Source organism: Zonotrichia leucophrys, chromosome 24 (genome assembly GCF_028769735.1).
Source record: "Zonotrichia leucophrys gambelii isolate GWCS_2022_RI chromosome 24, RI_Zleu_2.0, whole genome shotgun sequence".
Taxonomy (NCBI): Eukaryota; Metazoa; Chordata; class Aves; order Passeriformes; family Passerellidae; genus Zonotrichia; species Zonotrichia leucophrys.
Genome location: NC_088193.1, coordinates 2,476,658 through 2,503,110, shown reverse-complemented (window position 1 = coordinate 2,503,110; position 26,453 = coordinate 2,476,658). Strand labels below are relative to the sequence as shown.

The 26,453-nt window shown below is 41.4% G+C and overlaps 1 protein-coding gene across 1 annotated transcript in view; it reads right to left on the bottom strand.

Annotated features, from left to right (window-relative positions):
* ARHGEF12 (Rho guanine nucleotide exchange factor 12) overlaps nt 1–24,966 on the bottom strand; it is a 106,048-nt gene extending 81,082 nt beyond the window's left edge. Inside the window, exon 1 of the mRNA XM_064731886.1 lies at nt 24,097–24,966. Within this exon, the coding sequence (XP_064587956.1) occupies nt 24,097–24,128 (32 nt within the window). The 5' untranslated portion in view covers nt 24,129–24,966. The remainder of the gene's footprint in view (nt 1–24,096) is intronic.
* Nucleotides 24,967–26,453: the final 1,487 nt, after the last annotated feature.

Genomic DNA, 26,453 nt, shown 5'->3' with positions numbered 1-26,453 from the left:
GCTGGGCTATGGTAACAAACCTATTTAGGGTAAAGAATAATAAAATAATGAAAACTAAGTGCTTCTAAAACATTTCCAAGCCTCAATGTCCCAGAATTCTGCAATCTCTGTGCTCCATCCTCTTTACAAGGAACAGCATTTTTGGTCCCAAATATTTCATATTGATTAAGGAATTCTCTCCTCTTAGCAAAGCTCCTCTCCTCATTCAATCCCAGCTCTGTGCAGCTCAGGCTGGGCTATGGTAACAAACCTATTTAGAGAGTTGTCTTTGCCTATTTAGAATGAATAATAACAAAAATAAAGAAAATTAAGTGCTTCTAAAACATGTCCAAGCCTCAATATCCCAGCATTCTGCAATCTCTGTGCAAGGAACAGCAATTTTGATCCCCAAATATTTTGTATTGATTAAGGAATTCTCTCCTCTTTGCAAAGCTCCTCCACTCATTCAATCCCAGCTCTGTGCAGCTCAGGCTGGGCTATGGTAACAAACCTATTTAGAATAAATAATAACAAAAATAATGAAAATTAGGTGCTTCTAAAACATCACACAAGTTCCAAGCCTGAATATCCCAGAATTCTGCAATCTCTGTGCTCCATCCTCTTTACAAGGAACAGCAATTTTGATCCCAAATATTTCGTATTGATTAAGGAATTCTCTCCTCTTTGCAAAGCTCCTCCACTCATTCAATCCCAGCTCTGTGCAGCTCAGGCTGGGTTATGGTAACAAACCTATTTAGAATAAATAATAATAAAAATAATGAAAATTAGGTGCTTCTAAAACATGTCCAATACTCAATATCCCAGAATTCTGCAATCTCTGTGCAAGGAACAGCAATTTTGATCCCCAAATATTTCGTATTGATTAAGGAATTCTCTCCTCTTAGCAAAGCTCCTCCACTCATTCAATCCCAGCTCTGTGCAGCTCAGGCTGGGCTATGGTAACAAATCTATTTAGAGAGTTGTCTTTGCCTATTTAGAATAAATAATAACAACAATAATGAAAATTAGGTGCTTCTAAAACATCACACAAGTTCCAAGCTTGAATATCCCAGAATTCTGCAATCTCTGTGCAAGGAACAGCAATTTTGATCCCCAAATATTTTGTATTGATTAAGGAATTCTCTCCTCTTTGCAAAGCTCCTCCACTCATTCAATCCCAGCTCTGTGCAGCTCAGGCTGGGTTATGGTAACAAACCTATTTAGAGTAAAGAATAATAAAATAATGAAAATTAAGTGCTTCTAAAACGTGTCCAATACTCAATATCCCAGAATTCTGCAATCTCTGTGCTCCATCCTCTTTACAAGGAACAGCATTTTTGGTCCGCAATATTTCGTATTGATTAAGGAATTCTCTCCTCTTAGCAAAGCTCCTCTCCTGGCTCAATCCCAGCTCCGTGCTGGCCAGGCTGGCCTTTGGTAAATATTTACACACAATTTCCAGACCTTTCCCCCAGCAAGGAGCAGGCCTGGGAAAAGCAGAACTTTCCAGAACTTTCCAGAGCTGCACAGGGCGGGAGGCGAGCGCTGCCCAAGGAACGGAGTCCCCACCCCTGTGGGAAGGATCCAGGAGGATCCAGCATCCCATCCTGCAGGGCTGGGGCAGCCCTGCCAGGAAATCCTCAGCCTTCAGCTCCCCAAATTCCCAGGATCCTGTTTGGGATGTGGGAATTGCCCCTGGAAGTGTCCAAGGCCATGCTGGGACAGTGCAAGGTGTCCCTGCCCTTGGGACAAAATCACCTTGAAGGTCCCTCCATCCAATCCCAGCCCAGGCTGGGATTCCATCCTGTGGCATTTGCAGCTCAGAGAGGCCAAACCTCACTCAGAATTGTTGGGAAATTCAATTCAATTCAATTCAATTCAATTCAATTCAATTCAATTCAATTCAATTCAATTCAATTCTATGGATGAAAATAATCTGTTACTGACAAAGAATTCCATGCAGGCACCAGCAGGATATGGATAGATGGACACGGGCATTTTTAAGCAGTGAATCCCTAATATTATAACACATCACATCAATAAATAAAAATTCCACATTTTAACTAAAAAATTACAAAAAAAATCTCCTTCCCATCGAAACAATACTACATTTATGAGCACTAATCACCATCATCAAAAAAAACTTCTACACTTATTAGCCAAAAATCACAGGAGAATGGCTGCCCAGTTCCCCCATCAGAATATGCAAATACTCCACAGAGTTTTATATGAGCACTGAATCCCACACATCACATCAATAAATAAAAAACTTTCTAACACTTTATTAGCCCCAAAAATCACCAGTGAGAGAATGGCTGCCCAGTTCCCCATCAGAATATCCAAATACTCCACAGAGCTTTATATTAGCACTGAACCCCTAACATTGTAACACATCACATCAATAAATAAAAAAATTTCCAACACTTTTTATTAGCCCCAAAAATCACCAGTTAGAGAATGGCTGCCCAGTTCCCCCATCAGAATATCCAAATACTCCACAGAGCTTTACATGAGCACTGACCCTCATTTTCTCCCTTTTCTTTAGGCTCAGAATGTTCATTTCTCCTATTTTATATCAAGGAACAAAGTCCAACCCACACATCCTAAACAAACAGGAACTAGCAGACGACTGCTATGGGTTGGGTTGGTTTTTTTTGAGAGAGTATGTAAATATAAAAGCACAGACAAGAAGAAATGTAAGAAATCTGACATATTTCAGCAAGGACTCAGAGTCCACCCCATGACCTCCACCCTTCAGACACATCTGAGAAACACCTGAGTCTTTCCAAGCACAAAAATCCTGCCCTGCTCTGTCAGCACATCCCACAAAAAGCCATAAAGGTGTTAGAGGCACAGAGCTGCACTTTAATCAAGCATGAGGAATTTAAAATTTTCTTTTCTCCATCAAAAAAGAGTCTGTGTGCTGTCTCAAAAACTTTTATTGCTCTACAAGCAGCAAAGGACTATGAGATTTTCTCTCTGGGTATGTTCTATGGGGAGCAGGAGACAACCTGATGAAGAAGAGAGTTAATTTTTGATGTGATTATCCCAACTATGTTACATAAGAGGCAGTGGAAGTGAAAGACACAGCAGCTTCCTCTCAGGGATTTCTGCAAGTCAGAGGAGACAGCTCAGAGCAGATAAAATCATCATTTTCCAAACCCACTGCTTCCCACAGACCAACCCTTCACCACCTCAGCTCCTGCAGTTACGGGAACTGAGCTGGGAAAACAAAAAACTGAGCGACAGAAACAGGAAATTGTTTTTGCAGGAAAAAAGGAGATGGACAATTGAAGTGGGAATGCTGCTCAGACCAGCCTTACATCAGCGCCAGAACTCCTTGTTTAAAAAAGATGTGACACCTTGGGATGCACAGAAAATACCACAGATATTTGGCACATTCAACTTATTTGGGGAGGCAATGCACAGGCCAGAATTCCTGCAAACTTTCAACATTTTTCAACTATTTTTCTACATACTATGCAACTATTTTGCTATATTTTTCAACTATTTTGCTGTATACTTCTATATTATATAGCAATATATATAAAATATGAAATTGTATATAATAAAATTATATAAAATATGAAATTGTATAAATTATATATAAATATATAAATAGTATATAAATATATAAAATATATAAAATATGAAATTGTATATATAAAATTGTAAATTGTAAATATACATAATGAATAATATTAGAGATATGAATATATATTATATGAATATAATATATTCTATATATTTTCTATATTGTATATTATTATACTTATATATTATATACTATATAGTATATACTAGATACAGTATATTAGATACTATATATCATATATTATACAATATATTATATATTACACAATATATATTGTATATTATATATTGTATATAGTATATTGTATATTATATATTGTATATTATATATTATATATCGTATATCGTATATCATATATCAGGTAAGCAAATGTTTTTAGGATGGAGATGAGAATGCCTTAAGAAAAATCCTCAATTTTTCAAGTACAATCATGGGCTGTAACTGAGTGAAACCTGAGTGCAGCATCTGCACCATGCCAGGGAAAATTCAAATTAAATCCGGCATAAAAGATATAAAAGATTAAATCCCATGCAGAAGTATTACCCACAAAGGAAAAAACAAAAGTGATTTACACAGGGGAGAAACTGCTTTAAAATCAGCTCTAAAAAAAGCCCCACACTGAATCATTCAAACTTTCAGCACAAAATCTTAACTCCGAGCATTTGCTGCTAATAGATATTACTGGAGTGATCTAAGCCAAGAAAAGAATTACAGAAAATTATCATTTTCGACTGTGTCACCCAACAAGCAGCTGAATGGTTCCTACAGACAGTAATTAAAATAAGAAAGTTCTGGTACAAATATGGAAACTGATTAAAAGACAGCTGTGAAGTCTGCTTAAATCTGTGATTAAAAAAAAATAAATCTGCACAAGCAAAACATGAAAGATCCTTTATGAAAGAGAACCCTGTTTCAGTTTCATTGTCTGGGCTGACTTCTGGCATAGGAAAATGAGTTCTGCATGGAAAAGGTCACCGAGTTTCCTTCCTTGATCTTTTACCATGAACAATTTTAGAAGGCATTAAACATTTCAGAACAGCCTATCTAAACAAATTTTTGCTTATCCTGTCATTGAATTCAGTTCGACCAATTCCAGTAAGTCTGACCAAAAAAACAAAAGCCCCCCCCACCCAAAGCTGCTCTAAAATGTAATATTTATGCCAGCCACTAAATGCAAACTTGAGTCCATGCCAAAACAGCATAAATTAGAAAAAAAAGTCATTATTCTATAGCTGACAATTTGAAAAGAGAGCGGTGAGAGCTGGGAAACTCCATTTGCTAAAATCCATTTCATTCACAGCAAACTGACCAGAGTTGTTAAATCTGTGTCATAATTCAGAAAAGGGAGAAAAAACCACAGCACCAGCTCCGTGGGTTTAGCACTCAATACCTTGCTCTGCTTCACTCCAGGGCTGGGAATTGTCAGCAATAAATTCCTGCAGGCCTGTAAAACTCCAGGAACTGCTCACTATTTGTCAAGGAGCAGGGAGGGAGGGGCACAGCCTCATTTATTCTTTCCAAAGAATTCTGCAGGTCCTTTTTGATTCACCATGAATTTCATCCCAGCCCGGTTTTACAGCACAAAACATAAACAGGCTCAAGGACGGGATCAAACATCAAAATGTTGACCCCAGAACGAGTCAGGGCTGGTTTTATCATTATTCCATCCCACACCTGCTGCTTTACAAACCCAAATTCAGACAGCAGGGAGAAAAACCCAAGTTAAAATGCAATTTGGCAATACCTGTACTCACAGCCCTGAAAAGGAATAAATCCATTTTTTTTTATAGCATTAAAATACATTTTTATTTTCTCACTGCTTCAGTACAACAAAAACCACACAAATTTAGATTTGCCAGTGTTTCCAGGTACTGTTAATGAGCAAAACATCGATTTATGTCCCCCAAAATTCACTTTATTTCTGACTTTGTCCTCCATGCGTTATTGGGATAACCCACAGCCTTTCCCAGGGCTCTCCATCTCCCCTTCCCCTAAAGCCCAGCACCCACAGGGAGGACAGGAAGGTTTCAAACCTTGCCAGGAAGTTTTATTGTTTAACTCCAATTTTATTGTTCAACCCCTGCATCTGCCCCTGGTTTGAGATTTTACAGCAGGAACACTCCCAGGGCTCGCTGCCCCTCCTCCAGCAGCTGATTCACCTGGATTTTTGATTATTTACTCATCATATATTTGTACTGTGCTGGATATGAGGCGCTTCCTGCTCCTCAGCAGGGCAGAAATCAGGGAAATTTTAACCCAGTGCCTGCTTTGCAGGAAACATTTGATAATCAAATAGATAACATGAAGTGTTATAATTTATTTTTGCAGAGCACGCACAGAGCTTACCTAAAGAAAGCTGAATTATCCATCCAACAGAAATCAGGGAAATTTTAACCCAGTGACTGCTTTGCAGGTAACATTGGATAATCAAATAGAAAATATTTAGTGTTATAATTTCTGTTTTAGCAGAGCAGGCACAGAGCTCACCTATAGAAAGTTGAATTATCTATCAAATAGATAACAAAGTTTTATAATTTCTGTTTTAGCAGAGCAGGCACACAGCTCACCTATAGAAAGTTGAATTATCCATCAAACAGAAATCAGGGAAATTTTAACCCAGTGACTGCTTTGCAGGAAACATTGGATAATCAAATAGAAAATATTTAGTGTTATAATTTCTGTTTTAGCAGAGCAGGCACACAGCTCACCTACAGAAAGTTGAATTATCCATCCAACAGAAATCAGGGAAATTTTAACCCAGTGCCTGCTTTGCAGGAAACATTTGACCACCAAATAGATAAAATTAAGTGTTATAATTTGCTTTAGCAGATCATGCACACAGCTCACCTACAGAAAGTTGAATTATCCATCAAATAGATAAGATAAAGTTTTATAATTTCTGTTTTAGCAGAGCATGCACACAGCTCAACTACAGAAAGTTGAATTATCCATTAAACAGAAATCAGGGAAATTTTAACCCAGTGACTGCTTTGCAGGTAACATTGGATAATCAAATAGACAATATTTAGTGTTATAATTTCTGTTTTAGCAGAGCAGGCACACAGCTCACCTACAGAAAGTTGAATTATCCATTGAATAGATAACATAAAGTGTTATAATTTCTGTTTTAGCAGAGCATGCACACAGCTCACCTATAGAAAGTTGAATTATCTATCAAATAGATAAGATAAAATGTTATAATTTCTGTTTTAGCAGAGCAGGCACACAGCTCACCTATAGAAAGCTGAATTATCCATCAAATAGATAACAAAGTTTTATAATTTCTGTTTTAGCAGAGCATGCACACAGGTCAACTACACAAAGTTGAATTATCCATCCAACAGAAATCAGGGAGATTTTAACCCAGTGACTGCTTTGCAGGTAACATTTGACCATCAAATAGATAAAATTAAGTGTTATAATTTGCTTTAGCAGAGCAGGCACACAGCTCACCTACAGAAAGTTGAATTATCTATCAAATAGATAAAATATTATAATTTCTGTTTTAGCAGAGCAGGCACACAGCTCACCTACAGAAAGTTGAATTATCCATTGAATAGATAACATAAAGTGTTATAATTTCTGTTTTAGCAGAGCATGCACTCAGCTCACCTACAGACAGTTGAATTATCCATCAAATAGATAAGATGTTATAATTTCTGTTTTAGCAGAGCATGCACTCAGCTCACCTATAGAAAGTTGAATTATCTATCAAATAGATAAGATAAAGTTTTATAATTTCTGTTTTAGCAGAGCAGGCACACAGCTCACCTACAGAAAGTTGAATTAGCCATCAAATACACAACATAAAGTGTTATAATTTGTGTTTTAGCTAAAGAAAGCTGAATTTTGCTGGCTGTCAGCAGCTCGATCAGTCACCCATGCCTGAAAGAAACCCCAACTCTCTCCCTGTTTGCTGTCCTGGCAAACTCTAAATGCCCAAACCGCCCTTAATTTCCAATTTCCTGCATCCACCAAGCACATTCATCACCCATCAGCTGCCCACATCTCACAGCATGAACAAAATGCTGTGATAGCACCAGAACCAGCAGCTCAGCTGGAACTCAGAGAGCCCAAAAATCTTTTTTTGTCCAGGATTTTCTCCTCTGAGAAGCCTCAGAGAAAAATGAAAATAATAATAATCTGATTTACTTCTTCTATGTTTTGCTGCTTTAGAATGTAGTTTGGGCATTGGTTATTAACAGGTGATGTTTTCATTGGTTTCATGTGAATTGTTTTTATTTAATGGCCAATTGGGGCCAAGCTGTGTCAGACTCTGAAAAGTCACGAGTTTTCATTATTATCTTTTTAGCCTTCTGTTTGTATCCCTTCTGTACTCTTTAGTATAGTTTAATATACTATATTATATAATATATATATATATTTACATTTATTCTGATTTACTGCCACAGCAAAGGGATCCAAACGCACCTCAGAGGAGAAGATGAAGAGATTTTCACATCGAAATTTCCAATTTAAATAAACAAATCACAGGCCTTGTTTGAAGTGTCCACAGTCCCTCTGTGCTCATCCCCAAAAGCAATTACAAACTCCCTTTTTTTATTTAACTAAAAGAAAAAAAGAACAACCAACCCCACCTCATTATTTGCATGTTCTTTGTTATTTTTCTCTTTCTTTGAAATGCTCTTTTGGGGCAAGCTTTTTGATCTAAAAGGCATTTAATTAAACAAAAAGGATAAAAGAAAGGAAAACCCTAAATCCCTATATACACTTTACAGCAATATTTATTTGAGGGGAATATATTCCACAAAATTAAATATATAATATATATTCTCAGGGATTGTACCTGGATTACCAGAACACAGCCAGATTCTCCAATTAAAAAAAACCAGAAAAATCAACTTATTTCAAATTTAAACTTTAAGTTCCTTCAGACCTTTGCTGATGAAATCCCATCAGTATCCCAAGAATCAATCTGGAGATGGGAAGGAGCCATTTGCTCTGGATATGGAAAACGACAGATGGAGCAAAAAATTTTCAGCAGATTTTTTTTGAGTTGCTGTGATGTTCCTGTGAGGAGGCTCAGCTGAGCTGACGGTAAAAACAGATCTGGATTTTAAAAATGTAAAAATATAAAAGTATTGAAAAAAATTAAAAATAAAAGTAAAACATCAAAGGGAAACGTAACAATTAAAGAGTAAAAATTCAAAAGTAAAAATTCAAGAGTAAATAAAAAAATAAATGAAAAATTAAATAAAAATTGAATCAACGAATTAAAAATTTTAAATATATATAAAAATTAAATAAAAAGTTAAAGAAATTAGATAAAAAATTTAAAAATTAAGAAAAAATTAAATACATTAATTAAAATTTTAAAAATATATAAAAAATTAAATTAAAAGTTAAATTAAATAAAATTTAAAAATTAAATAAAAATTAAATAAAAAAATTAAATTAAAAATTAAATTAAATAAAAATTTTTAAAATTAAATAAAAATTAAATAAAAATTAAATTAAAAAATTAAATAAAAATTAAATAAAAATTAAATAAAAATTAAATAAAAATTAAATTAAATAAAAATTTTAAAAATTAAATAAAAATTAAAAAAAATTAAATAAAAATTAAATTTAAATTAAATTAAAAATTAAATAAAAATTAAATTAAAATTAAATTAAAAATTAAATAAAAATTAAACAAAAAATTAAATAAAAAATAAATTAAATAAGAATTTTAAAAATTAAATAAAAATTAAATAAAAATTAAATATTAAATAAAAATTAAATAAAAATTAAATTTAAAAATTAAATAAAAAATAAATTAAATAAAAATTTTTAAAAAATAAAAATATAAAAAAAATTAAAAAATATATTTAAATGGAGTTGGAAGGGTCTGGTTCTTTTCACCTGGCTGAATTCCAGGGAGAGGATTTCGCTTTTTCCAGGCAGCCCAAAGCCGCTGCAGAGCTGTTTCCTCTCCCCTCCCAGCTGAAGTGAACTCTCTGTTTCTGGGGTGGAAGAGCAGCACCCAGGGCTGTCCCCCCCCTGCTCCCCCATCCCCCTGGGCAGCCCAGGAGCCTTTCCCGCCCCAAACCCGGGGCTGTGCCCAGGGAGGCCGAGGGGAGGGGGAGCAGGTGCAGCCACCAAACCCCAACTGCTGGATGTGCCTGAGAGTGAGAGCTGATAACGCTGACACCGAGCTGCTGATGTGGGATCTCAGCACCTCAGCACTGAGGTGTCACCGAGAGCACCCTTGGGGGGCTCGGGAGTCCTGGAATGTTCCAGAAGTGTCTGGTGGCTGGACTTTGATCCTACACAGGAGACGACACCTGTATGAGGATAGGAGGGTTTCACCGGGGTGAATGGTGAAGGGATTGGTTAATTAGAGAGTGAGACACAGGGTTTAGGATTTCTGTACAGGGGGGTTTAGAGAAGTAAGATGGAGGAATTGGGGCGTGTCCTGTCCTTCTTCTTCTTCTTCTTCTCCTCCATCTTCTGTGGTGATGGTGGCACTTTGGGATTGGTCATTACTAAAAGTGCACCGGGCAATAAGGGTGAAAGGTATTGGGGGAAAATGATAAATATTGTACACGTAACCATGGGTATAAAGATAGGTGACTGTCCGGAGGGCAGCACAGTGTGCTCATGGCTGGCTGCTGAGCAGAGCTCTGTCGGGCCAAAAGAAAATCTTTTAGATAAACAATTAATAAACACAGAGATCGAAAGAAGAACTGAAGCCTCTTCTCATCCTTTGATACGCGGGCTGCCCCAAGGCCACTCCGGGCCCTTCCAGGCCCTCCAAACAGCCGAAAACCGGACACTGGGAGGGAAGGAGAGCAGCTCATCGGTGTGCCAGGCACTCAGCTGAGGCTGCGCTGGGGAACATCCAAAGCAAACAGCACGGCAGCATTTACAGCCAGCACCGACATTCCTGCAGCTTTCCAGACTGCAAGAAACATGTGCTGGCCTTTTTTTACCCCCTTTTTCCTCTCACAGCAGTTTCCATAATGTGAGTGAACTGAGTGTAAAACTTGGGGATTCCAGTTGTACTCCAAGGGGCAAATAATATTTACCAATTCCCAGTATTATTAAACTCTTACACCAAATCACCCAGCAATGACATATCTAAAGAGATCAGAAACCTAGATATCAGAAATATCTACTGCAAGAAACATGTGCTGGCCTTTTTTTACCCCCTTTTGCCTCTCACAGCAGGTTCCATAATGTGAGTGACCTGAGTGTAAAACTTGGGGTTTTCAGTTGTCCTTCAAGGGGTAAATAATCAAACTCTTACAATGAGGTATCTGAAGAGATCAGATATCTAGATATCAGAAATATCTACTGCAAGAAACACGTGCTTGCCTTTTTTTCCCCCTCACTATTTAATTCTCACAGCAGTTTCCATAATGTGAGTGACCAACTTGGGGATTCCAGTTGTACTCCAAGGGGCAAATAATATTTACCAATTCCCAGTATTATTAAACTCTTACTCCAAATCCCTCAGCATTGAAGCATCTAAAGAGATCAGATAAGTAGATATCCGATGTCAGATAGGCAAGCCCATGTTTCTTGCAGTATATCTTTTTTTCCCCTCACTATTTAATTCTCACAGCAGTTTCCATAATGTGAGTGACCCAAGTGTAAAACTTGGGGCCTTCAATTGTCCTCAAAGGGGCAAATAATATTTACCAATTCCCAGTATTATCAAACTCTTACTCCAAATCACTCAGCATTGAAGTATCTGAAGAGATCACATATCTAGATATCAGAAATATCTACTGCAAGAAACATGTGCTGGCCTTTTTTTCCCCTCACTATTTAATTCTCACAGCAGTTTCCATAATGTGAGTGACCCAAGTGTAAAACTTGGGGCCTTCAATTGTCCTCAAAGGGGCAAATAATATTTACCAATTCCCAGTATTATTAAACTCTTACATCAAATCACCCAGCAATGACATATCTAAAGAGATCAGAAACCTAGATATCAGAAAGATATACTGCAAGAAACATGTGCTTGCCTTTTTTTCCCCTCATTATTTCATTTTCACAGCAGTTTCCATAATGTGAGTGACCCAAGTGTAAAACTTGGGGATTCCAGTTGTACTCCAAGGGGCAAATAATATTTACCAATTCCCAATATTATCAAACTCTTACACCAATGAAGTATCTAAAGGAGATGAGATATCTAGATATCAGAAAGATATACTGCAAGAAACACATGCTTGCCTTTTTTTCCCCTCATTATTTCATTTTCACAGCAGTTTCCATAATGTGAGTGACCAACTTGGGGCTTCCAGTTGTACTCAAAAGGGAAAATAATCTTTACCAATTCCCAGTATCATATCAAATCACCCAGCACTGAAGTATCTAAATCTAGAGATCAGATACCTAGATAGATAATCCGGATATTTCTAGGGAGTAATGACTTAGAGAGCTCTGCTTTTTTAGATCATTATTTCTGAATTATTGCAAGGTGCTTGCCTTTATTTCTGAATTATTGCAAGGTGCTTGCCTTTATTTCTGAATTATTGCAAGGTGTTTGCCTTTACATCATTTCTGAATTATTCCAAGCTATTTCCCTTTACTGCTGATGGTTGAGGGCAGAGCAGCTCCTGCTCAGCCGCTCCTTTGGGCACCCCCAGCCTTTAGCACACCCTCCCAGCAAAGCAAAGCCCACGAGGAGAGCAAAGGGCTCTGTGCAGGATCCCTGAGCACCTTCCACCGGGGCTGTTGGGGTGCTCAGATCCCATCTGTGCCCACAGGAACCACTTCCACTCCCCAGACCACAGGGCAAACCACAGACAAGCATTCGGGGCCTCCCGACAGGCTGCAGGAACAAACTGCAGAGCTGCACCTCAGCACAGGAGATTTATCCTTGGCACACCAGGATTGCCCCCAGCCTCACATTTAGGGAGCCCACATGGTATAAATGATATCAATGATATAAATGATATAAATGATATAAATAATGATATAAATGATATAAATGATATAAATGATATAAATGATATAAATGATATAAATGATATAAATGATATAAATAAATGATATAAATGATATAAATGATATATATAAATGATATAAATAAATGATATAAATAAATGATATAAATAAATGATATATATAAATGATATAAATGATATATATAAATGATATAAATAATGATATTAATGATATTAATGATATTAATGATATTAATGATATAAATAATGATATAAATAATGATATAAATAATGATATAAATAATGATATAAATAATGATATAAATAATGATATAAATAATGATATAAATAATGATATAAATAATGATATAAATAATGATATAAATAATGATATAAATAATGATATAAATGATATAAATGATATAAATGATATAAATGATATAAATTCCTTCTCTCCTATTGCAGCTCCCCCTGGATATCTGCCAGAGCTGATGCTGCTGCCTCAGCCAGGACAGAGTCTGCAGCAGAGCAGGGAAAATCCCTCTTTTAAATCCCCAGCACAGCAGCTTGCTGTTGGCTCAGGTCACTGCCTCATTTAGGACACCGTAATAATTATAATTAAACAACAACAACAAGAAATCCTATTGACAGTGAGCAGAAAACAACGTTGTGCTGGTGCTTGCGAGCAGCAGCTTTGAAAGGAAAAAGGAATTACCGGGACACAGCTCAGATGCTGCCACACGGGAGCTGCCGTCACCCCGAGCCAGAGGGGCTCTCCCAGGCTCTGAAGGGGCTCCCCCAGCCCTCCCCAGCACCCCGAGCTCCAGCGCTGCCTTCTCAGACCCCTCTGATCTCCAGCAGCAGCTCCTGGCCCTGGGGCAGGCAGGAAACCTCTCTCCTATCTGGCAGCTGCCACCGTTTCTCTCCCTCTCACTCACTTCCTATTGATCTCTCCTGTCTTGCGCTGCAGCTTTTTCCTATTTCCTCTCTCTGCTGGCTCGTTATGGCTTCCCTCCTTGAATTCCCTCCCTTTCCACGTTTTCCATCCCTTTCCTGGCAGCAGAATGCCCTTTCTGCATGTGGGCACGGCAGAGAGGCAGCGGTGCCACGCTCGGAGGAGAGGCCCTGTCTGAAGCGCTGCCAAGGAGCTGCACCAACAGCCACTATCAAAACAGGCTGAAAAAGACTTCCAGGCAGCCGTCAGATGCTTCAGGTGAGCCTGCAGGTTGGAGCTTGTATGTTTATGGGAGTGGTGGGCTCCCGGTGCTCTGCCTGTCTCACACCGCTCTGGTGCTTTATTAAACACATGGGCTTTTCCTCCACAATGGGAAATGCTTGCTCAGGTCAAGCCAGGTCCCACCTAAAGTTTTCCAGCCCCTCTCCAGCACTGCAGCTCACTCTAGAAAAGTGTTGAATTCCTCTTAGGTTATTGATTCCACTTGGGAAGTCACCCAGGGCTGCAGGAGATAGCACAAACCAGAATTCACTGCCTGGGATTAAATTCAGGAGCAGCTCCTCACACAGACCAGAGTTCAATAAGGAACAGCACCTGAACAAAATTCAGATTCCCACCAATATCCCTGAAAATTTCCAAAACACTTTGCAAGAGCTCAGGAGTAAAACCAGTCTGAGTTCTGCCCTTGCAGCCACAGCCCTTGAGAGCAACCAAGAGCTGCCAGAACGTGGAGATTCTCTCTTAGGTTTTGAACATTTCAACTTTGTAGCACCAAGAGAGGCCCTTCTGCTGGATTCACACAGCCCAATTTTTACCCAAGCCTGCTCCTTGCCCATAAAAAGTTCATTTTTTGGAAGAGCTGAGCCCCAGTGCCACTTGTGACCATGCCAGGACAGCTGACAGCATCCCAGGGATGGCCAGGACAATGACCCACACCACAGGAGAATTATTCCAAGTACAGAAACCTGTGCTGTTTTTAACATTTCAACTTTTTTGTAGCACCAAGAGAGGCCCTGCTGCTGGATTCACACAGTTCAACTTTTACCCAACTCTGCTCCCTGCTATAAAAAGTTTATTTTTTGGAAGAGCTGAGCCCCAGTGCCACTTGTGACCATGCCCCCTGTGCCAGGACAGCTGACAGCATCCCAGAGATGGACAGGACAATGGATGGACACCACAGGAGAATTATTCCAAGTACAGAAACCTGTGCTGTTTTTAACATTTCAACTTTTTTGTAGCACCAAGAGAGGCCTTGCCGCTCAATTCACACAGCCCAACTTTTACCCAAGCCTGCTCCCTGCTATAAAAAGTTCATTTTTTGGAAGAGCTGAGCCCCAGTGCCACTTGTGACCATGCCAGGACAGCTGACAGCATCCCAGGGATGGCCAGGACAATGGATGGACACCACACCAGGATTATTCCAAGTACAGAAACCTGTGCTGTTTTTAACATTTCAACTTTTTTGTAGCACCAAGAGAGGCCCTGCTGCTGAATTCACACAGCCCAATTTTTACCCAAGCCTGCTCCTTGCCCATAAAAAGTTCATTTTTTGGAAGAGCTGAGCCCCAGTGCCACTTGTGACCATGCCCTCCATGCCAGGACAGCTGACAGCATCCCAGAGATGGACAGGACAATGATGGACCACAGGAATTACTCCAAGTACAGAAACCCGTGCTGTTTTTAACATTTCAACTTTGTAGCACCAAGGAGGCCTTCTGCTCGATTCACACAGTTCAACTTTACCCAAGCCTGCTCTTGCCATAAAAGTTCATTTTTTTGGAAGAGCTGAGCCCCAGTGCCACTTGTGACCATGCCAGGACAGCTGACAGCATCCCAGGGATGGACAGGACAATGGATGGACACCACACCAGGATTATTCCAAGTACAGAAACCCGTGCTGTGATCTTTGCCAGTGCCACAGCAATTCCATGAAAACGCTTTTGCCACCAAACATCCCCAGCCCAGACCTTTCAGCCTTGTCAAAACAGAGCTTAAAATAACCCCAGAGGATCACATTGAAGTGTTTGCCAACAAATGTAAACAGCAATGTTTCTTATTTACCACCAGGCTGCAAGACAGGGTTCCTGCCCGTGGGCCTCAGAAGTCAAACAGACACAACACTGAAAATCCTCAAGGAAAGGATGCAGGGTGATAACAAAACATCCAGACCATTTGTGAATGTCACAGGCTGAACGCTGTTTGTTTGGCTTTGACTATTTATACTTATGCTTACATTTGAAACATAAGGACGCTGTTTTTTTCCTGTCATTTTAATGTATTTATTTTCACATGTTTTCTTTTCAAAGAAAAACGAGTAAACGTTGCTTCTTCCTGTCTTTTTCTAAGCGTGCTGTTACTATTTTGTATGTATCCTGTCTTGTATTTTATCCCTTTTGCATTCTTAATCAAACACTGCACGTTTTACATCCCTTTTCATTTTACTGATTCCCTTGCTGCTCCTTATTTTAAGCTCTCTTCTGATGTTGAGATATTACCAACATCCAGGCTCCTGACCCTTCCTTTAATCAAGCTGAGACATGAACGAAGACTTTTATTCTTTAAACCTAATAATTATCCAGAGCAGGGCCACAGAACACAGCATCACCTACCTGAAAATATGCACTGAAATCCATTTTCTCTTAGTGCTATTGACATCTCTCACACAGGAAAATCTGCTTATCTCAAAGCAGATAAAATATCAGAGGGAGTGCTTAGGCAGAGGAATATCTGGAATGCCACAAGAAGCATTTTTACAGCAATGTATCCACTAGAAAATAGAAATATAGAAAATAACAGGAATCCTGATGCCTAGCCATGAAATATAGAAAATAACAGGAATGTTGGTAGGAATCTCTCTTGGTAGGAATCTGGCCATGAAATATAGAAAATAACAGAATCTTGATGCCTAGCCATGAAATATAGAAAATAACAGAAATCCTGGTGTCTAGCCATGAAATATAGAAAATAACAGGAATGTTGGTAGGAATCTCTCTTGGTAGGAATCTGGCCATGAAATATAGAAAATAACAGAATCCTGGTGTCTAGCCATGAAATATAGAAAATAACCAAGAATTAACCAATAACCAAGATTCCTACCAAGAATCTTGGTAGGAATCTCTCTTGGTAGGAATCTGGCCATGAAATATAGAAAATAACAGGAATCCTGGTGTCTAGCCATGAAATATAGAAAATAACAGGAATCTTGGTAGGAATCTAGCCATGAAATATGGAAAATAAGAGAATCCTGGTGTCTAGCCATGAAATATAGAAAATAACAGAATTCTGGTGTCTAGCCATGAAATATAGAAAATAACAGAATCCTGGTGTCTAGCCATGAAATATAGAAAATAACAGGAATCTTGGTAGGAATCTGGCCATGAAATATAGAAAAAAACAGAAATCCTGATGTCTAGCCATGAAATATAGAAAACAACAGCTACAGGTGTGTGTGCCACCTTCCCCAGGCAAATCCACCAATGCTCTCGACAGCCTTGGGATGAATTGCAGAAATCTCCAGTGCCTAAATCACCACTCCTACAACAAAACACCACTTCTACAAAACCATCCCTCGCACAGCAAGGCCCAGAGCAGTGGTGAGAGGGAACAGAGGACTCTTTGATTTGCAGCAGGACGAATGTGCTGGCTGCTGTCACCCTGCAGGACCGAGGAGCTCTCCTCCCACACAGGCCATGGGAGCCAAAGGACACCAGTGAACACCCACAAACTCCACCAGTGAACACCCAGCAAACTCCAAGGGCAAGCTGCACTTTCCTTCTCAGGCCAGGACGGCACTGAGTCTTTATTTTTGCTGCTAAATTCCTGTAGATGTGGAATTTTGAAAATCTAAAATTGAAAGAGCCAATATCTCGGTCCTTTTCCTAATCCATCAGTTTGAAATGTTAAAGTGAATTTTTTTTGCTTCTAAATTCCTGTAGATTTTGAAAATCTAAAATTGAAAGAGCCAATATCTCGGTCCTTTTCCTAATCCATCCACTTGAAATGCTCTTTTTTTTTCCCTGCTAAATTCCTGTAGATGTGGAATTTTGAAAATCTAAAACTGAAGGAGCCAACATCCTGGTCCCTTTCCTAATCCATTTGAAATGTTAAAGTGGATTTTTATTTACTGCTAAATTCCTGTAGATGTGGAATTTTCAAAATCTGAAATTGAAGGAGACAACATCTCAGTCTCTTTCCTAATCCATTCGTTTGAAATGTTAAAGTGCTTTTTTTTTGCTGCTAAGTTCCTGTAGATTTGGACCAGAATTTTGAAAATCTGAAATAGAAGGAGCCAACATCCCGGTCCCTTTCCTAATCCATCCATTTGAAATGTTAAAATGCCATTTACAGGAGTTCTGTGCACACCAGTGAACACCCACAAACTCCAAGGGCAAGCTGCATTTTCCTTCTCAAGCCAGGACGGCACTGAGTCTTTATTTTTGCTGCTAAATTCCTGTAGATATGGAATTTTGAAAATCTAAAATGGAAGGAGCCAATATCTCAGTCCTTTTCCTAATTCATCCACTTGAAATGCTCTTTTTTTTTTCCTGCTAAATTAATGTAGATATGGAATTTTGAAAATCTAAAACTGAAGGAGACAACATCTCAGTCTCTTTCCTAATCCATCCATTTGAAATGTTAAAGAGCTTTTTTTTTGCTGCCAAGTTCCTGTAGATTTGGACCAGAATTTTCAAAATCTGAAACTGAAGGAGCCAACATCTCGGTCCCTTTCCTAATCCATTTGAAATGTTAAAGTGCATTTTTTTTACTGCTAAATTCCTGTAGATATGGAATTTTGAAAATCTAAAATTGAAGGAGCCAACATCCCGGTCCCTTTCCTAATCCATCCATTTGATTAAAATGCCATTAACAGGAGTTAATGAACAGAATTTTGAAAATCTGAAATACACGGAGCCAACATCTCGGTCCCTTTCCTAATCCATCCATTTGAAATGTTACAATGCCATTTACAGGAGTTCTGTGCACACCAGTGAACACCCACAAACTCCAAGGGCAAGCTGCACTTTCCTTCTCAAGCCAGGACGGCACTGAGTCTTTATTTTTGCTGCTAAATTCCTGTAGATACGGAATTTTGAAAATCTAAAATGGAAGGAGCCAACATCTCAGTCCTTTTCCTAATCCATCCACTTGAAATGCTCTTTTTTTTTTACTGCTAAATTCCTGTAGATGTGGAATTTTCAAAATCTGAAATTGAAGGAGACAACATCTCGGTCTCTTTCCTAATCCATCCATTTGAAATGTTAAAGTGCTTTTTTTTTTCTGCTAAGTTCCTGTAGATTTGGACCAGAATTTTGAAAATCTAAAACTGAAGGAGCCAACATCCTGGTCCCTTTCCTAATCCATCCATTTGATTAAAATGCCATTAACAGGAGTTAATGAACAGAATTTTGAAAATCTGAAATAGACGGAGCCAACATCCTGGTCCCTTTCCTAATCCATCCATTTGAAATGTTAAAGTGCATTTTTTTTACTGCTAAATTCCTGTAGATTTGGACCAGAATTTTGAAAATCTAAAACTGAAGGAGCCAACATCCCGGTCCCTTTCCTAATCCATCCATTTGAAATGTTAAAATGCCATCAACAGGAGTTCTGCGCACAGGGAGAATTATACAATTGGGCTCACAGATGAAATATCATTCCTGCCTCCACCCAAATAATCACAACGCCCACAGCTCCACTCAAAACTAGAAAATCAAGCTCACCTCAGCTCCTGTCTCCAGTAAAAGCCCTAATAAACTATGCAACACCAAGTGGCAGCATTTGTGTCCCAGCCTGCAGCAAACACCCCAGACAGCCCTCTCTCCTGCCAGCCCCAAGGACAGCAGAATAAAACAGGAATTTATGCACAGACTCTGTCAACTGCTAATTTCCAAACATAGCCAAGGCACAATGATGAAAAGCCCCACTCAAAGACTATTATTCTTTTTAATCCTTAGATGCCATGCTGCAGCCCATTTTCCATAAATACTGGATTTTACTAACTCGGCTAATTTAAAAACTGCACGACAATGACAGCTAACTAAGGTGTGACTTTCTGTGCAGTTCTTACCCTGCTGGAAGAAATAAAACTCTTTTTTCCCCCACCATCCAGTCCAAGAATTCCCATTTACTACAGGGACTTCCAAAGAGCCAGAGACAGGGAAAGTGCATCTAAGGCAGATAAGAAACAATTAGAGTCTATTTTAATACCAAGTCAGGAGCAAATCACCAATTAAAACTTCTCAAGGGTAATTATGTGTAAATTCTACCTCTGCTGTTTTCCAATCATAGCAACAGAAACTACAGCAGGGTTATAAATAAAACTCATTTGCAAGCAACTGCAGAGAAGAGCCACCAGCTCCTCAGCGAGGTCCTGCGAAAAGCAAGAGCCTCCTTTCTTTTATTGGCCTTTAATAAACAGAAAGAAACATAAAGCAAGTCCTGCAGCCGTGCCATTGCTCAACCCTGAAGTGTGTTTGGAACGGCGACAGGAAGAAAAATACAGTTAACTCCGCGAGTGAAAAGAAATTAATGGCGCACAAATGTTTCTCCAGTGTCATAACAGGATACAGCCGAGCTCGGGCCGGCCTTTGGTGGCCAAGCAGAGGCTGGAAATGGCTGAATTTCAGAATTCCAGCCTGGCCCCAGCGTGGCCTTGGGAAGAATAAAGGCCTTATCTCACTGGGCCATGCACAGCTCACAGCAACGCCCAGAGCTGGCCAGGAGAGCTCCAGAGGCAGGGAACGTGGGCACCCTGCAGCAGAAACAGGAAAACTCCTCCAATAAACCCTGCCCAGCTGCCTGCCGCTCACAAATCTGCAATCCCCTCGCCGAAAAACAGCACCCAGCAACAAAAATCCAACCCAGCACCAGCGAGCGGCCAAAATTAGATTTTTATTTTGTTTTTTTCGGGAAGTCTCACCTAAATGCAGTTCTGGATGAAGCTCTGTCACCTGACTGATTTTAGGCGCCTTCAGGATAATAAAAGGTCCCCTGGATGTGCAGATTTCCTTCCAGTGAGGATCAAGTCGAGCCAGATGAGCAGCTCAGGGGTGTCTGCCTCAAAGAGCTCCTCAGCTCAGCAGGATAAATGCCACCTCAGGAGGCCTCTGCACAAACACAGCCCAGCTAAGGCAGCATTGAGCGAAGGGGGTGTAAATGTTTACAAACACGAAGGAGCCGAGCAATGAGGCTGCAGATGAAGAGTTTGATACGCTCCAATGGGCATCGGGACTACGAAGGAAAAGCAGCTGACAAAGTAAAAGAACATCCTGAGGGGAAGAAGGGGAAGCTCAATCAGTGTTTAACTCTCTCAGATCACCCAGCACCGCAGCTCTCCTGGGGAACGCTGTGCCGATGTGTTTTTAAGCCCCAAATGCTCTTTAGGAGATAATTTTTTGTGTTTCTGCATCCTTTGGGTGCTCCCCCAAAAGCTGACAGGGAGCAGTGCGTGTCAGGAGCTCCTCCACCAACTCAGAACAGCCCTTAATATCTGCTCTGCCGTTTTTATTTCATGCCTGATATCCCCCCACTCCCCAGGCACTCACTTGCCTCCAGACTGAAGGCACTTGAAGAAAAAGACACCAGAAATCGATGCTGCTTTGGGAGTTCTGATAACAGAATCCTGCTTTGGGAGTTCTGATAACAGAATGTGAGCATAACCACTACCAAAACCAGCTGGGTTAAGGTTGAGTCCACAGAGAGAATGAGCCCAGACACACTCAGATATGAGCTGGCCTGACTGCGTTTCAGCAGTGCCAGACACTAAAAACCATTCAACTTTCCTGGGAAAGAGAACAACAAAAAAAAAAAAAAATTAAAAAAATTATACATAAAAAAAAGGAGGCGACTTAATAAAAACATCATTTATCATTCTGGCTCCAGAACAGCATTAGAAAGGGCCATTCATACACTCCTAATTTATATATTTATATAAATATATTATATATTTATATATTTTATATTTATATATAAATATATAATATAAATATTTTACTTATATTATATAAATATATTTTATATATTACCTATAAATACCATATAATATATATTATATATTTGTATATAGATTTTAATGTAAAATATATATAAAATTATATATAAATTCATAGATTTAATGGTAATCATGACATCATCAACAGATCTAAAACATGTCAAGGATGAGAAGTGCAGCCTGCACGAGAGAAATGTGACAGCTGTCAAATCACTGCCACCTTAAACTGCAGGGATAGCAAAGGAAATATCTGCTGTCTGCGACGTGGATTTAAGCAGCTCTATATATGCAAAATGCAAATATGTAAAGCTAATATGGAGGAAAATCCAGGCCCAAGCTGCCCTATTATATTCCTAAAGCCATCTGGCACGGATGCAAGCTGGGTTTTTCTGGTTTAAGGCAATTCCCATCTCAATCCCACCAAGGAAGGTGACTGACAAACACAGAGGGAATTGGACATGTCAGATGATTTACACCACGGAGGTCTAATGACAGTGGAAGCATCAATATTATTTCTATGGCACCTGCTTTGCATTCTGAGCTCTAGAGGCAGATTGAAAGAGGCAACACAGACTCTCCCCAGGCCTGAAGGGAAGGGGAATCTTCTGCAGGGACAAGAGTGATGAAAATCCATCCTCTGCAAACCCTGCACGGTGCTGGGGATGGAGAGGGATGGCTGAGATGGGAACGAACACCAGCACCACGTCTGGGCTTCTGCTGAAAGGTTCAGCCAGGGAATAAATCAGAGAATAAATCAGAGAATCACCAGAGATTCTCTGATTGGGATGGTTTGGGCTGGGAGGGACCTTAAATCCCATCCCATTCCCATCCCCTGCCACGGGCAGGGACCCCTCCACTGTCCCAGGGTGCTCCAGCCTGGCCTTGGACACTTCCAGGGATGCAGGGGCAGCTACAGCTTCTCCTGACACCCCATCATCATCCTCACAGGGAACAATTTCACCCTGCTGACCAACCCAACCCTGCTCTGAGTTTGAAACCATTCCCCCTTGTCCTGTCACTCCAGGCCCATTAAAACAGCCTCTCCCCGTCTTCCTTGTGGCTCCTTCAGGTCCTGGCAGCCACAATGAGGTCACCCCAAAGCTTCTCCTCTGCTGGCAGAGCCACGACCATGACTTTCCACCCCAGAGGTGAAAAACAGTGACAAGAAAAGATCCAGTTTCTCCACATTCCCCCAGAAATCCCAGGGCGGTGGAGACAGCTCCTCACCTGCCACTGAAAGCCTTTTGATCCAAAACCTTAATGGAACACCAAACAGAAACATCCTCCTGACATGACTGAGAGCAAAAGGAAATGAGACTTTTTTTTTTTTTTTATTTGGCTGCTCCAATTCAATAATGGAAAGTATTTTGTTTTACTAACAAGTAAATTAAATTCCCTGTTCTCGTGTTTTTCCTTTCCATGCATCACTCAGCTGCTCCCTGGGATGAAAATCCCGTCGTTCTTTTTGATATCATGCAACTGCCACAAGACATATGGCCTGAAGTACGTAACAAAATCCTCACAAATCCACTGAAATGCCTTTTTACTGTCATTGCCTCGCCTGCTACAGAGCAAAAACACCCTGCAACTCCAGAATCATTCACGCACTGCAAAAGAGAGAATTCTGCTAGGACAAACCACAAAATTAATTGCCGAGATTTAATACTGTGTGAAGAGTTGTAAACACAGGTTGTACACAACTCTGAGCTGTCCCAGAGCCTTTGGACTGTGCTGTGAGGACCTGTGGAGTACAAAAAGTCTGGGTTTAAGTAAGAACCACATCAGCCTCTCTCCTGCCCACACCTGGAGCCTAAAATTGGTAAACTCAAGCACCCAAAGCATCATTGCCCCATCCCAGCCCCAGCCACAGCTGCTTGGTCATGAGAGGCCGTGGCCACACACATTCACACCTTAACCACCAAACAGCCGCCACAGAGATACAATAAAATACATTCCATGGTTTTCACAGCATACAGTGTCAAAAAAGGTATCTTTTCTTCTCATTAAAAAAAAAAAATCTGAAGACGCTCATTCCACGCGCATGTTAAAATGTTTCCTACTTAACTTTTTTTTGTCACATTTTTTTTTTCCCTTCCTCTGAACCACCCAAGCACAAACAAGAGCACTCCCGAGGTAATGAAAGGCACCTGCAGAGCAGCCCAGAGGCCCGAGCAGGTATCCCAAGGCAGGTTCCTGCTCAGGGAGACACCAGCAGACATTCCTGCTTGTCAACTATCCCTCCTGCCCTCACCTGGAGTGACCTCCCGGCACTGCTTGACCCAAGGAGACCCAAGTGCATCCTCAACACTCTCTCCGAGCTCAGGTTTGAGCTGGATGCTGAATTCTGGTGGTTTCTGCTGCTCCATCCCCTCGCAGGAGCCCTCGCTTTCGGTGCTCCCCGCAGCACCAGCCCATCCTGGGAGCTCAATTACCGCCCTGGCTCCTACAAAGTCAGCCTGGCAGGCCCGAAAGCTGCTGGACTTGAAATGCGTCAGTTTCAAAGTTAACCCAGTTGCTTTGACAGTCAGGACACCCTTGGTTCCCAGAACCTCGGATTAAATCCTGCTTTTGAGATCCTGTCTGACACTGAAGCCAGAACACAAAAAGTACCTGAGCTCTGCGAATAGTCATACTTCAAAAAAAAAATTAAAATCACGAAATCTGATTTTATACTGACCTGTCCGTGATTGTGGACTGTGTGCCACTCATTGGAGCCTTTGGCAAGAAGTCGTATTATCCAATTTACATTTTACTCTTATTGCAGGAATATGAAGGAGGCTTTGCCCCTTACATGCACCGAGGTTCAGGATCCAGCCTTGCTCCACAAGAGGCATGCACAGAGGACAAACTCAGTTCAAGGGCAGAAGGGAACAAAAAACCAAAAAAACAAAAAACCAAACCCAATCCAAAACAACTCCAAAACTCTTCTTTGCAGTCACCCAGAATATCCAAACCACGGAAGTGGGGCGTGGGGGATAAAGAAAAAAAAAAAACCTCCAGCAAGAAAAAAACTCCAACAAGAATAAACAACAAAACAATCTCGGCGGACTCGGCGGGGTTAAAAAAACCTTTTCAGAAGCGGCCGATGGTGCCCGTGCCCGTCCAGCCGCGCTCAGGGGCTGCGCTCGGGGGGCGGGCGGCGCTCCCCGCCCGCGGCCGGGCCCATCCCCGCTGCCCGCCCGCCCCGACCCCCGCCCGTGCAGCGCCCGCAGGGGTCGGGCAGGGCGGCCGCCTCTAGGCCCGGGGCTCCATCCCCCGCCGCTCCGCCTCTCGCTCCGGCCCGGGACCCAGCGGGGCGCTGCGGGCTGGCTCCGCTCCGCTCTCCGCTGCCTGCTCTCCGCTCCGGGCCGAGTCCCACCGCGCTGCGCTGCTCTGTTCTGCTCTCCCGGGCGGTGCTGGCCCCGCTGCGCTGCTGGGAGAGGCGGGAGCGGCGCGTCCCGAGGAGCCTGCGCTGCGCCGAGCCGGGCCGGGCCGGGCTGGGCCGAGCTCGCTCCTCCCCGGCGCCTCCGGGGGGCTCTGGTACCTCCGGCCGCTCCGCCCCGCCGCCGGATCCCTCCGCCGGCCGCCCTCCTCTTCCTCCTCTTCCTCCTCCCTCTCTTTCCCTTCTCCTCTTTCCCCTCCTTCTCCTCCTCCCCCGTCTCTTCCCCCGCTCCTCCTCCTCGCTCGCAGCCCTTCCCCCGGTCCCTGCCTAGGCCTTTTCCCTTCGGGAAGCGTTTTCCAGACCCGCGGGCTGTTTCCTTCCCTTCCCGTCTCCGCTCCTCCCTCACCCCGTGTCCCTGCCGAGCAGTTTTCCATCCCCCTGCGTCCCTAACCCGAGGAGATTTCCCCTTTTCTCTGTCCCTTTTTTCCCTTCTCCATTCGACACTTTGCCGTGTCACCAGCGCCCAGAGCGCCCGCGCCTCCATCTCCATGGAAAATATGACACAGGCGAAACTTGGAGCAGAAAGAAAATAAATAAGCAGCGAATGAAAAGAGTAGAAGTGCCAGGAGCTGTGTGCAGAGCTGGGCTGTTTGCTCCCAGGCCTTTCGCGGCTCTGTTGTCCAATCCCGCATTTCCCACGCACGGAAATTTCATCGGGAATTTTTCTCACAGGTTAAGATCAGCATAAATCCAAGAAATTGATCCCTCCCTGTTCATTCCAGAAACACTGCGGCCGAGGGCCTGTTCCTGCAAAAGTAGCAAAACATGAGCCACACACGGGGTGTTTGGGCATTTAAATTTCAGCAGGTAAATTTCAATGGATTTCCTTTTCCTCAGCCCAGCCTGAACACAAACACATGAGCCACACACGGGGTGTTTGGGCATTTAAATTTCAGCAGGTAAATTTCAGTGGATTTCCTTTTCCTCAGCCCAGCCTGAACACAAACTCAGCCTTGCTGTCAATCCCTGCTGTCCATGCCGTGTACAGCACAGTCTGAGAGAGAAATTCCTGCCTGGAATCTGCTCAGAATCCCAGAATGGTTTGGGCTGGAAGGGACCTTAAAGATGATTTTGTTCCAACTTTCCACTATCCCAGCTTGCTCGGACCTGGCCTTGGACACTTCTAGGGATCCACCACAGCTTCTCTGGGCTAAAGAATTATTTCTTTCCTAATATCCCACTTAAACCTACTCTCTGTCAGTGTGAAACCATTCCCCCTTGTCCTGGCACGATGAGCCACTTGGAAATAACATTTATACCTGAGAACTGCAGGAAAACCTCCGTGCTACTCCTCCAGAAATTTCAGCAGTCTCTGGGCAACCTCATCACCCTCACAAACAATTTTTTTTTCCTAATATCCCACTTAAACCTACTCTCTGTCAGTGTGAAGCCATTCCCCCTTGCCCTGGCACGATGAGCCATTTGGAAATAGCTTATAATAATTTATACCTGAGAACTTCAGGAAAACTTCCATGTTACTCCTCCAGAAATTACAGCAATCTCTGGGCAACCACCTCATTACCCTCACAATTTTTTTTTTTCCTAATATCCCACCTAAACATGCTCTCTGTCAGTGTGAAGCCATTCCCCCTTGTCCTGGCATCACAAGCCAC